We start from the raw sequence: 13,522 nt of genomic DNA, 5'->3' as shown, positions 1-13,522 counted from the left end.
CAGATGCCCTACAGTAAATCACCCTTGTAAATTGAGTGGGGGGGACCCTATGGTTATCTAGACATTTTTTGATTCCACCTCCAGCCAGCCTAAAGTTCCCCAACCCTGCTGTAGATCCTATAACTTATTGTATTGTTGGAGGACATCAGCAGCAATGCTATTTCTATACAATCCCTCTTCATTTTTGCTTACCTATTTATTTTTTATTACTTGAATATATTTTTCTGAATAGCTAATGATTACTTCAAACATTATTTTTCATACTGTGAAACAAATATGTGGTCATTCATTCGTAATATGAAAAACTAAATCATTCACTTTGGACCATTCTCTTATAATTTGTTTTGGTGCATCCGGTTCTTGAAATAAACTATCACACTTTCTGTGCTACAGTATAGAGTACAAGAGAAACAGAAGTCTGATCCTACCAGCAGGATCCTTCAGGGAACCACAACAATAAAGAGGAGCTAAAATCCTAACAGGCAATCCCAGTTCACGTGGGCCTTCTCAGGAAAGGCAAAGAGGTGATGCTCCAGAACACATTGCAGCTTTGGCCGCAATCCTATATACACTTCTGTGGGAGTAGGTCCCATGTATAGGATTGCACTGTCAAAACAAAAGACAATACAAACCGAATGACTCATCTGCAGTAAAGCAACAAAGGCCCAGCTCTTGCTTGCATTAGATGCAGAGGGGCTGTCACTGCAGATCAGAGGGCATTTCAGATCAGAAAGTACTGACATTTCATGAACAACAATTCACTTTTAGTTTCAATCATATATGTTCCGATACTAATTTTCTGAAATATAAATTACCAGTGCTAAAGGTGTCCCCACCCCCCCATTGTCAGGATTGCTCTCAGGGATAACTAAAATACTACTGTACTAGAAATAAAGCAGCAAGAGCCAAGACGTTATGGATATCCTTTATTTGAAAGGAATGTTTTTTCATTTAAACTACAAAACAGTTTCCATTCATTCTGCCATAAATAAAAACAAAGAATAAGGCAGGACAGACACTACATGAGCAAACTGAGAAAAACTGTTTTTCCAGAAGTGTGAATTTAAAATATTTCACAATTATAAGCTATACAGTTTTTAAAATAAAACTGTCAGAATCCCCACAAGATCTCACGTGGTAGCGGGGATACATCTGAAGAGCAACCAAATGCAATTCGGACATTTTGCATGGTTTGTGTTCAACACCTACTTTCTGCCAGGGCTCAAATTTGCTTGTTCTAAGATTCATCTGCCTTTTTTCCTTTTTGATGAAGAATCAGTTGGTAAAAAAGAGGCACCACAGTAACAAAACAACCTCAGTTGCAAGATGCATGTTAGAAATTTCAATCCCTTTTAAACATTTGATTTGTTGAAGGAAAAAAATTGATACAAGTCCTTACTTTCCACAGTTACGTTTGCAACTTGTCTCATCGGATTCGCTTTTGTTGCCGTGCTCTGTAAATGTCATGAATTGGAGGTACTACTGAACCTTTTTCCTCATCATCGTCTGAGTCTTCGTTTGGTCTTTTGACAGATTTATTGAGAAGGGCATTGTTTTCCAAAGGTCCATTCCCTTCCATTGATAGGTCAGGCAAGCCTCCAGTGATGATCCTTACTGCTTCATCTACACCTTTGGAATAGGGAGGAAAATTGTTGACTATGAAAAAAATGCATTCGCTCAAGAGTTATGAAAATAAGTCAACTGTATGAAACGTGACCAGTTTGTTTCAAAATATTAGATAGAATAGGACACATGAAACGTAATTTTTTTCATGCAGCCTTGCAAAACCCTATTATTTATGCATTAACATTTCTTTACATTCCTTGAGTTCAATGACACCCATGGCAGCTAATGATTTTTTAGCTTGAAAGGCATGAAGCAGTGCCCAGAAATATTCCAGTTTGGAAATCTGTAGATGGTGTGATTTCAGAAAAAAAGAACAAGCTGCAGGTAGCCTCTGAAAAAGTATATTCAAATTATGAAGGTGCCCTGTGTGTTTCAAGTACAGATCTTACTCAAGGCAAAACCAATGTAATCATTCAATATTTAAACTAGATGGCCTCCAGCAAATCATTTAAATATCTCCTCTAATTTGAATATTGAGGGATTGCATAGATTTTGCCTTTGATGAAAAGTTATGCTTGAAACACACTTGTTTGAATACACTATTATTATTATTATTATTATTATTATTATTATTATTATTATTATTATTATTTTGAACTATCAGTCTGGATCAAGCCCATATATGGCAACATCATTGCCCCCTGAATTCTCAGCCCCCAACAAGAGTTTGGAATAGAGTGATGTCCAGTGACTCCTGCTATCAGTCTTTAAGGGGACAAAAACAACTTACTATCTGGGAGTTTGCATCTTCTCACAATCTCCATAAGTTCATCCACTTGTACAAATGGGCCCTGGGAGAAAAATAAAGATGGTCTGGTTTAACAGGAAATGCTGTCATACAATCATATTTAAACACAATGAAATGTTCAATGCATTGAAGCAGAATGCCGTAAGATTGCAAAGCCTTTAAAGTATTTCAAAATATCACAACCAACCTGAAAACACACAGGAGGTGGGAGAAGCTTCATTAGAACTACAGCAGCAGGAGGCACGGGAAAGACACCACCAGGGACTGGATGCAAGCCTGGAGCTGATAAGCAATAAAGCAATATACACATCAGTCTAAATGGCCCTTATGTCTAAAAAGAAACAAGATGATGGGAGGGATGTTCTTTCATTTTAGGTGACTGATCTTACAAACCAACACACAAGAAATGAGCAAAAACTTGGGAGACTAGGAGTGAAAATCCTAAGGAATTGCCTGTTGTTATTGTTGTTGTTGTTGCTGCTGTTATATTTATATCCCGCCTTTTTCCTCCAAGGAACCCAAGGTGGCATACATAATCCTCCTTTCCATTTTATCCTCACAACAACAACCCTGTGAGGTAGGTTGGGCTGAGAGTCTGTGACTGGCCCAAAGTCACCCAGTGGGTTTCCACGGCCGAGTGGGGACTAGAACCTAGATCTCCTGGCTCCAGGTTCAACAGTTTAGCCACTACACCACACTGGCTATCAATAGAGAGAGGTCTCAGAGGTATGAGTCCTCTGTTTAACCTATGCCCTGCAAGCCAGGAGCCAAAAGGGTGGAGGAAGGATGGAGGTGAAAATGCCTGCTTTTCTTTACAGTTTCATCTAGATGAGCCTCTTGCCTCAACTAGCTGGCTTACAGGTGATGGAGAGGCTTTAGGATATTGTGGATCCTGGTCCCTCCTCCTTCCCCACCCACCCTTCCTTTTCCGCCTCCCTCAAGCCCCTCTGATGTTGTAGCAACCTCGGAAGAATGGCTACTGCTACATTGCATGGGAGAATGGTCTGATCTCAGACTCTCCCACCTCCTGAAGTGATAGCATTGTCTATGGCCTCTGGATGGGGGATCTGCCAAATCATATGATTAGTGGGATGCTCTACCAAGGACAATAGGTTTGCTCTGCTCATTACTCCTTCTAAAACATTTGTTTATTGTACTAGAATTCCAAGTTAGGGAAGTATTCAAGTTGTCAATAAGACTTAAACAGCTTTAAGTGCACGTCTGAATATGAATGAAATGTAAGGTCAAGGAAAACAAGTAGAGGGCAAGTTTCTTTTTCATCTTAAGGGATTAGCTTACGTGCTAAATGTCTTGGCTGAAATGGAATCATCTGCTGGGTATCTGGTTTTGGATACTCTGGCTTCCTGTCCGCTTCATCTTTTAGCACAGGCACTATTGAAGGAGCCACAACGGGATCTGGAATTATAGTTGATAGCTTCGCTCGAGAAACGTCCTGGAAAGCATAGGTTATTTTGTTAAACAAAATTGTTAGGTAGTCACCGATTCCCATTTCCTCTCTACCTCACAATGGGATTAAGAAGTATTGGCATCACAGAACAACGTCTGCTGCCAGATTCCTTTTCTTAAGCAAGTATAGACAGCAGAACTGTTAGGTCAGTTACAAGTTTTAAATGAACCAGTTAAATAAAAATGTACACATGTATTTTTAAGCAAAGTAGCAATGTCAATGGATTGCATCCCTTTCTCCATATGTGGAATGTCCTCATCTCCTTACCTTGTAACCGAGAGCTTTGAGTTCACTTGCAGAACAGGGGTACAGGTCCATGAACTTGTATCTATCTACTAGCAGAGCTGTTTCCTTGCCCTCGTATTCCTCTTTGAAGGCTGTAAATCTCCGTTTCTCCACTTTTAGTATACTAGCCAAATCACCAATATTACTCTCAAAAGCTAAAAATCGGGCCCATATCTCTCTATAGAGGAAAATACAGAAAGAGAACAAATGCTCAAGGAAAAGCAACAACGTATACATATGAAACGGCGATGGACAAAAATAGAAGGATTGTGGAAGGCATGCTCATGACCCAGAGGACCTTCTCTTCTGCTGCTCCCAGACTGTGGAATGGTCTGCCGGAGGAGACTCATCAGCTTGACAGTCTTTTAGCATTCAAGAAAGCTATCAAGACTGATCTCTTCTGGCAGGTCTATCCAGTGGAATTTTAGGATGCTTTTAGTATGCTTTCAGGATTTTTTAAAAAGTGTATACTATGTTTTTAATCAGTATTTTATGCTTGCTGTTGTTCCCCGCCTCGATCCAATCAGAGAGGCGGGTAAGAAATAAATTATATGATGATGATGATATACATGACTACATGTCTAAAATAGTGCAATTAACACTGATCAGGAAGCAGCAGGCTTCAAAACGCCAGTGCACTGCAAGGCTCACCAGCTGCTTGTCCGCTGGCTAAAGAACACCCCACCACCACCACACACACACAACAGCTTTTTCCAGTGGCCTGCAGTCCAGGAGTGCCAACTCTGTATTGGCATGAAAACTATGGGCATAATGGGAGGAGGAGAGAACTATGGGCATAATGGGCAGTTGCCAGTCAACAATTAGTGTTTCCTATCATTTCCCTAGTCTAAAACCAGAAGCCATAGCAGATGTGTAGCCCAGTTGTTTGCTTGCTGCCACTTGCTTTGGACCCAGAAGGCCCCCAAGTCCAAAGCAACTGGCAGCAGTGACCAGTCACTGCTGGGAATGCCAGCTAAAGGGGGTGACCCCTGCTGCCGCACCCCTGGGCAGCCATTCAGTGTGCCTGCCCCCTCTGCTAAAACGGGGTGAGAGAGAACCCTTCAGGTCAGAACTGGAGACAGACAGCATGCCCAGACGGCATGACACGCCACCAGCCTTTCCCAACCTGGTGTCCTCCAGGTAGGTTGGGCTGCATCTTCCAACGTTCCCAGCCAGGATGGCAAATTGCAGAAGGTTGGATTGAAATCCAACACATCTGGGAGGTGTCTGGTTGGGGAAGGCTGCACTGTACTACTCTGGAAGCTGTGCTTGCTGGTGGCAGCTTCTGACACTGACGACCCCAAATTGTAATGGTAGCAGAAACATCTGGCTTCTACATAACACCATTCCCCAGGTCTCCTGTTCCTGCAATAGGCTAACACAGAATTGGCTGTGCGACTGTGAAGTCATCGCCTAAAGAGGTATCAGTGAGTAAAGACTGATGAGATGGGTGAGAATGCAAAAAGCAGCAGAAGGCATGTCCGTGTGGGTAGACGTGCACGTAAAAGTGCCCAAGTGCTCAGATTCTATATTGGGCCATGCTATTTGTCAACCACAGAGTCTATATGGCATTTCTCCTCAATGTGGAGATGGATTTTCTTAGGTCACTGTTGCCATCAAAGCACGTTCTGGCATTTAACGCCATAGAAAATCCTACAATATATATATATGGCTTCTCTCATTTAGGGCTGCAATGAAAGTACATGCTGCAACAGTATGATCCCTCTATTAATCTGCAATATTATATCTATGTTGTACAAGGGCTTTCAAGTGCAGCAAAACAGGTCCCTCGGAAAGGAGATTTGACACAGCTTACCCAGATTTCTCAGGTGGGAGGCTCCCTGAGGTTAATACACGTTCAAACAGGACTCTTGTATTATTATCCTCTATTTAAAAAAAATAAAATAAAAAAGAAGATGAAAATAAGCTTCAAATATACATACATACATACATACATATATATATTGGACATTACGGAGAGAAATAAAACAATACTTTGAATTAGTTTTGATTCCAGTGAAAGTTGAAAAACCCTTTATGCAATCCACAATTCCTTTGTGGATAAACTAATAGACTCATGCCTATTTCTTCTGTTTGAAAGATTCTTGGGTGGCAAAATTATATCTCAGGGAGAAAGAAGGCCTTCATAGAAACAGGCTTTGGAAGTCTCACTCCTGTTCTCCACAAGACACACATACACGACAATTACAATAGAAAGATGAGAAGTATAAACACACATAGGGCGCAATCTCATGCATGTTTAGACAGAAGGAAAGTCCTAGAACTCCCAGCATGCTGAGAGTTATCAGACTTTTCTCAGTCTAAACATGCATAGAATTGCACCCATGAAAAATTAAAACAATCTAAATCTTAAAATGAATATAAAAACTGACAAAATGCAGCAACATACCTGGGTACTAAATAAGAGGCAGCTGTTTCATGTGACTTAGGAACAAATCAACCTTTGCCACCTTTGCTTTTTGCCTCCCTTGAGACTGATGAGTCTCATTTTAAAAATCTTCGTGCAGGTTTGTAGTCAATAAGTGGACCAGTTGTGAGTTTTGATTTCTCTGTCTCTTTTTTTAAAATTTCATTCATGTATAAGAAACTGATATTCATCCAACTTACATCAACCCACTTAAGCTATACTTAGAATTTACACGTTTCATTTGTAGTGTTCAAAGTGCTTCGCACACATTATCTTGCAGAAGTGGAAAGGCCCATCCGCTCATGCAAGGCAGCCCTGATGATTTCTTCCAACTACTATGTCCCACTTCCATCTGTCCGTTCCCACCCCCACCCCCATCCCACTCAGGAAACCCCCACCGCATGAGCAGCGTTCCATTTGTCTATCTCTGGATTCAACCCATTTCCCCCCAGTAATCCTTACAATAACATTGACATCTCCAAACACAGTCTGAAACCCTGGACTAATGGCCTGAACCAGCAGGCAATTATTATGATTTTACAAATGAAGAAAGGGACTAGAAGAACAACCATTTGCCTACAAGTATCACCAAATTTGTAAGTGAGAGATTTGAACTAAGGGCTTCCCAGCTCATCCTCTTGGGCCCTGTGTTATACCAGTTTTCTACGTATAGCTATGCCTATGACACACCAACATTCATCTACAGCAGCCTCCCCAATCTGGCACCCTCCATGTATTTTGGACGCGAGTACCCACCAACGGTCAGGAAAACATGTGGAGGGCACCAGGTTGGGAAGTCTAATTGACACACTCTTCAAGTCAGTTTTTCCCAACAGAACTGCCATTATTAGCACAAGACTTGATAAAAACTACCTTACTGAAAACACTAAGTGGTAATGTCCAATCTGCTTACTGATGAGATAACATATCAGGATGCCTCTACAATTATCAGTGGGCCCTGAAATCCAGATCTTCACATATTATTCCAAATCAATGCCTCCGTTGTCTGTAAAAATGGCTTTTACCCTTAGAAAAAGGTTTAATCCCAAACTCCACTGCAATGAATTTTCTTGGTTCCCAGAACTTACCATTCAGATGAGAAAGATAATCGATATATGCCAAGACATATTCTGGAATGTCTCCATATTTTTTAAGCCCCAACTCAAAAATCTTAAAGGCCACTGACTTGTCCTGCAAATATCAAAACATTATTGGTTGCAGAGGGGAAACCAAACAATTCTAAAAATCTTGAGCAAATATTTCACTCATTGTGTGATCTTTGTTTACCTTGCTGCAATAATACTCCATCAGAGCAGCTGTAACATAGACATGATGACGGGTCCGGGCATCCTCTCTCGCCTTCTTAAATATCATCCTTCCTGATTTGATGCCTTCTGCTCGCCTTGCAAACTTCATGTACTGAATATACACCTGAAGAAGTGGGAATAATCTTTAAGGTGCAAGTCAGTATTCAAAAGACATGATGACCTCATTGCACATCTAAACTTCTCTATTTTAAAAATTCAACACACAGTCAAGGAAGCAGCATATATTGAACATATTCTAGCTCTGAAGCATTCCCCCAACCAGTCAAAACATACCACCAAATTTATTTTGTGTCTCAGATTCCTTCCAGTGAACACAAAACAACAAAGTTTTCTTATGTGCAATTCCTTTACAGAAATCCCGAGGTAGTATACTGGGCACAGAGCTAGTAATGATCATGAGTTCAGCTTTCCCTGCAGCTTCCATCTAACTGTGCAAGTACACAACAGTCTGGGCTGCACATGCATAGCCCTTGTTCCGTGTTTGGCAATCTTGCCAATGAGGTGTTTGGACACAGGAAGTGGGGTAGATTAAATCCAGCCTCCCTCCTGCTCCTGAACAGCTGCTTGATAGCATTAATGATTGTCTGATGGGGCTACATATGGGAAACCATGCGTACAGAACCCTATTTGTATGCATGGTTCCTCATCCAGCTAGGGATATCCATGCATGCATCACTCCCAGTCGGATCAGGATATACAAGATCTTTGTTTCTCTATCATAGGCTTTTCAGGAGTTTTTCAGTTTTTTTCTGGAATATTCTAGTATTCATTATATGCCTGGTGCTATCAGAGACACTGAAATTATTGTCAGTAGACCTGCTTATTATTGGTTTCAATTAAAGTTGAAGATTAGAAACATTTAGCAACAAATAATGTACAAACAGAAGTCTCAAACGAGGGGTACTTTATATATTTTAGGAAAATAAAAGTAATCATAATGGATTTTGAAAATGTGACTTTATTTTTTAATTTTTTATTTGATTTATAACCTGCCTTTCTTTCTTTTTTTAAAAAAAAGGCAACTTTGAGATATCTACATGTTTTCAGCTGGGATACTTTAGAAACTGATCACGGATATTAAATGTGGGGGGAAAATACATTTTTTTATTCCTTTAGTCAATAAGGTGAAAAATAAAGACTAAACATACCAAAGTGGGATCAATATCTTCAATAGCCAAGAGCCGGTTATATATGCTGTGCACCTTCTCATATTTCATCCGGCTCTGTGTGAATACAAATCATCATCATCATCATCATCATCACCATCACCATCATCACCATCACCATCATCACCATCACCATCATCATCATCATCACCATCACCATGCTTTAATATGTTTATGCTCAAAAGGACTACCAAAACTGATCATCTGCTTTTGTGAAGATTAGGATCTCCCCAAGAATATTTATAGGAAAAAAGCCTGGCCACAATGGAGTTTTGAGAGAAGAACCAAATCAGTTGACTCACCTCTTCATAATCTGCATATGCAAAATAAAGAAGCATGTTCTTCTTTAATAAAGTGCTGATTGCTCTTTCATAAATATTTGCAGCTTCATCACTGAATAGTTTAGCATTGTTCATGTCCTGGAATCAGATACAATAACAAGAAAGAGTTGGTTAATCCCTATGCGCCTTAATACATCTAACAAGATTATTCTAAACCCAGGGGAGTCACACATGTCAAGTACCCAACAACTAGATGACTTGGATCAGGATCTTACGGGAAACTTTGCACAATGCTTTTATTTCCTTACGATTCTTTTCTTTTGCGCTTAAAAAAAGCACATACTTCAAAAAAAGGAATGATATTTTTTTTTGCATTTTTCCCTAAACAACTTTGATAAAGGTTTTATCTATCTAACTACTATAAATGTAAGATATTTTTTACCCTTTTCTCTTACCCCTTTCTCAGCTAGCAGCTTGCTGGATTGCTCAAGATATTGTGCAGCTTCGTACCAGATGTCTGGATGATGTCCCAGCACCAACAGGCATTGCTCATATGCAAACATTACTAAGAGAAGACATTGAGACAATAAATATGCCTAGCAAGTGGGACTTTATTAAAAAAAATACTATTTTTTAAAGCAGTGGTTCACAAATTTAGCTACAAATCTAGCTTTTCAAAATCCATCTTATAATACTTATACATGACTCCCCCTTGATTCTCTGCCCTGTCAAGTAGCAGCCCACTAGTGGTTCCTACACATTCAACTGTTATCAAATTCTAGCTTCATCTAAGTTTGAAACCGTTGGTGTCCAAAGCTACACAATACTGCATTCTGCACTCAGTAGAAAGCCTGATTCTAATTGCACTTGAACAACAAGGGGCCCAACATTGTATTTGTCTTGCTGTCCTCCAGTTTTGAAATGTTCTTGCACCCTCAGCTAGAAGAACCTAAGCTTGCTGTTTTCAAGAAACAACATTGGATTGTCTTTGTAGATTATCTATGGAGAGTTAGGAACATCAGAAGTATAGACTATAAAAAATAAGAGATAGACGCCCCCTTGAGCACGTGCACTGAAGGTGGCAGTGGACAGCCCACCAAAACAATTTCTGTGCAGTCACACATATGAGAGCTAGTGTGGTGTAGTGGCTGGAACGTTGGACTGGGCATCGGGAGAACCAGGTTTTAGTCCCCACTCGGCCACAGAAGTTCACTTTGGGCCAGTCACAGACTCTCAGCCCAACCGACCTCTCAGGGCTGTTGTGAGGATAAAATGGAGAGGAGGATTATGTATGTCACCTTGAGTTCCTTGAGTAGGAAAAAAGGTGGGATTATAAATGTAATAATAAAGAAATAAAATATGTGTGTCTGCACAGAGAGCCCCCCAAAATACCCATTAAAATCAGTTGTACTTAAGCACATAGCCCAGCACTCTAGATTTGTATAGTATATAGGAGTCCCATCCTCAAAGATGAAACCAGCAGAACCTAATTACTAATGATGCTATCTTCTTAGCACTACCCCTGAAGAACACAACAAAAATATGCGGTTACCTCTCTTTGTTATGAGAGTTTGGTCTTCAGTACGTAGAGGATTGCTTTTTTCCCACTGTATATATTTCTTCCACATGTCTACCTGCTGAGCCTCTTGGGGAGTATTTTGTGGTGGGACAGAAGGAGCATTGCGGTCCAGCCCTTTCATCACAGTCTCATATTCCTGAAGGGGGAAAATCACTATTACTGCAATTGTAACAGGGAGGAGAATTCATTAAGATGGGCTTTTACATAACATTTTATTATAATTGTTAACATTTTAACAATTCCACTTAGTTAATCACTTGTTGCATTTCTGGGACTCAACAAATATTAATTTAATTAATATTTAATTTAAACAGATGAACGAGTGTCTGTACCTTAGCTACGCGTCTAGCATTCATATAATCTCTACTGCGATCTTCAATCATTTTCTTAGCTAAATGGATATTGATTCCCTGGAGAAGGAGGAAGAAGAAGAAGAAAAACCAAGCAGTTAAGCCCTTCAATCCTATGCGCACTTACTTGGGAGTAAGTTCCACTGAACTCAATGGGACTTACTTAAGAGCCAATATGCACAGCATTCCTGAACAAAGACAAAGGATTCTGCCTCTGCGCTAGTAGAGCAGATCACCAGCCCCAAACTAGCCAGAAGCAGTGAGAAAGAAGAGGCCATGCCTCTTATTCTGACATAGGGCAGAATAGGGTAGGTCAGCGGAGCATACAGGTGGAGCTCTGTTCACTTGTCCCGTTCTTGAAATGAGCATTGATGTTGGTTTTTTGCTCATTTCAGGAACTGCTAGTTCCTGTTGTGACAGCACAGCAGAAGTAGTGGTGGTACAACGGCACTCTATGATTTCTCATATTTGATGAATGTCTCATTTGGGACCAGGCGCTCTCTCTTCAGCCTTGCACACCAAAGGTAGCCCAAAGCCTCCACTGTTAGGGGTGGGCAGCAGGTTAAGGCAAGCCAAGAAGGCCACATACTTTCCCATCAGAGACAAAGAAAACTGGAAAGGGATTGTGCAAGACTCTTCTCTCAGCCCACCCACTTGCGATTTTCTTTAAAGTCTGTCTCCTGCTGTGGAAGTTGGAAAGCTCCCAGCATTTGGAGGGCTGCCCTGCTTAAAGAGGGAGATGGTTCTGTTTTGGTCAGAGACAGCCCGGTGCTCTGCAGCACAGCGCCCGGGAAGCACAGGATGAAGCACAGCAATTCTGGGCTGTGTAATGCAGTGGAGGCTGGTGGCTCCAATGTCAGTGGGGCAGTGAATCCGATCTGGGTTTCAGTCCAACCCAGTCAGAGCTCTAAAGGAGCTACCCAAGCACCCTGGATAGCTCTTTCAGAGCTGTGACTGGTTCTGACTGAACTATCCTACTGACATTAGAGCCACAAGCTCTCACGGTGCTTCTTATTTTCTCAGTCCTACGCTTGGAGATGCCCTTTGCTGCTATGTAAGAGACATCATCCAGTGAGGAATTAAAAGGTGCCAGCCAGACCAGAATCTGAAGGGCAATATGCATGCAGTCTCATTCCCCTAGGATTCATGCAAAATCATACTGGCAAAAAATAAATGATGCAGGAAGAGAGCAATTTTGAGAGGCAGGGTCACAACTGCTCTGCTCAATGCTTTCTCTTTCCCTGACCCCTTTTTCCCATCCTGTACAATTTTTATCACAAGTCCCTAACGCATAATACCAAAACGTTAAACTGTGAGAAAGGAATGGGCTTGCAGAGAGTCTATTCACCTTGCCATAGCAGAGAAACCTCCCATTACAGGTGCAGGAAAAGAGCCGTGTTACCATAATACCTGTTATCTCAATCAAGGTGGAACACCTTGATGCCGCGTGCATTATTTACCTCCTCATATTTGTTATAATCTCGCCAAAGTTGCTCAATGTTGATCATTGGGTTCACGCAGCCTCGCTGATAAACCCTGCGGACAGCGGTTATCCTCTGGTTTTCTGCATAGGATCCCACTGCTTCACTATAAATAGTGAGGCGAGACAGTAACATGTCAGCAATTACACGCTGCAGCCTAAATGAGTATCAACAATGCATTAATTAACAGAGAAGAAAGATGGATAGTACTTACACGCCTTTCAAAAAATTGATATAATCCACCCAGATCTATGTAAAAATAGACAGAGTCAGAGCAGAAAAAGTTTAGATTGTCATTATAATTAAACAAGGGAAATAAATATTTAAATGAGTAAAGGAACATACCTGGTATGACATTATTTCCATGCCAATTTTATCCAGAGCAAAGTCATATGCCTGAGCCATTTTTTCTCTGGAAAAAACACACATGTTATTAAAGGCACAGAATAAAATTACTATAAAATTACAAATGTTACTTTTTCAAACGACACATTTATAACATACAAGTGGGGACACCAAAATAATAGCATATTGTTTTGAGCTCAAACTGAAACTCACTTCTTGCTTTCCACAGGACACCAATGGCCATGGCCTGAGGCGGCGTAAGAGTATCTCCACTGTTTGGAGAGTTTCCCTCACAACAGCTACTCCCAGGAAGAGCCACGTTGCCATTTATACTCAAGATGATTAAAGATGCAGAGGTTTGAGCTGCTTAGAGGAAATAGCACCTCCATTTTAATATTTGGAAAGAAATGCAAGCTGTTTCTATTTCTATTAGGGCA

At 40.7% G+C, this 13,522-nt stretch overlaps 1 protein-coding gene across 1 annotated transcript in view; it reads right to left on the bottom strand.

The window, feature by feature from the left end:
* Positions 1 to 913: 913 nt before the first annotated feature.
* CSTF3 (cleavage stimulation factor subunit 3) overlaps positions 914 to 13,522 on the bottom strand; it is a 63,219-nt gene continuing 50,610 nt past the window's right edge. The window contains exons 6-21 of the mRNA XM_063117317.1: positions 13,086 to 13,152; positions 12,955 to 12,989; positions 12,720 to 12,846; positions 11,242 to 11,319; positions 10,883 to 11,045; positions 9,786 to 9,895; positions 9,352 to 9,468; positions 9,032 to 9,106; positions 7,843 to 7,986; positions 7,644 to 7,746; positions 5,944 to 6,013; positions 4,110 to 4,305; positions 3,674 to 3,827; positions 2,562 to 2,656; positions 2,357 to 2,417; positions 914 to 1,629 (exon numbers count right to left, since the gene is read on the bottom strand). Coding sequence (XP_062973387.1) covers positions 1,427 to 1,629; positions 2,357 to 2,417; positions 2,562 to 2,656; positions 3,674 to 3,827; positions 4,110 to 4,305; positions 5,944 to 6,013; positions 7,644 to 7,746; positions 7,843 to 7,986; positions 9,032 to 9,106; positions 9,352 to 9,468; positions 9,786 to 9,895; positions 10,883 to 11,045; positions 11,242 to 11,319; positions 12,720 to 12,846; positions 12,955 to 12,989; positions 13,086 to 13,152 — 1,798 coding nt within the window. The 3' untranslated portion in view covers positions 914 to 1,426. The remainder of the gene's footprint in view (positions 1,630 to 2,356; positions 2,418 to 2,561; positions 2,657 to 3,673; positions 3,828 to 4,109; positions 4,306 to 5,943; positions 6,014 to 7,643; positions 7,747 to 7,842; positions 7,987 to 9,031; positions 9,107 to 9,351; positions 9,469 to 9,785; positions 9,896 to 10,882; positions 11,046 to 11,241; positions 11,320 to 12,719; positions 12,847 to 12,954; positions 12,990 to 13,085; positions 13,153 to 13,522) is intronic.

Source organism: Elgaria multicarinata, chromosome 2 (assembly GCF_023053635.1).
Source record: "Elgaria multicarinata webbii isolate HBS135686 ecotype San Diego chromosome 2, rElgMul1.1.pri, whole genome shotgun sequence".
Taxonomy (NCBI): domain Eukaryota; kingdom Metazoa; phylum Chordata; class Lepidosauria; order Squamata; family Anguidae; genus Elgaria; species Elgaria multicarinata.
This window is presented reverse-complemented; position numbering and strand designations above follow the sequence as displayed.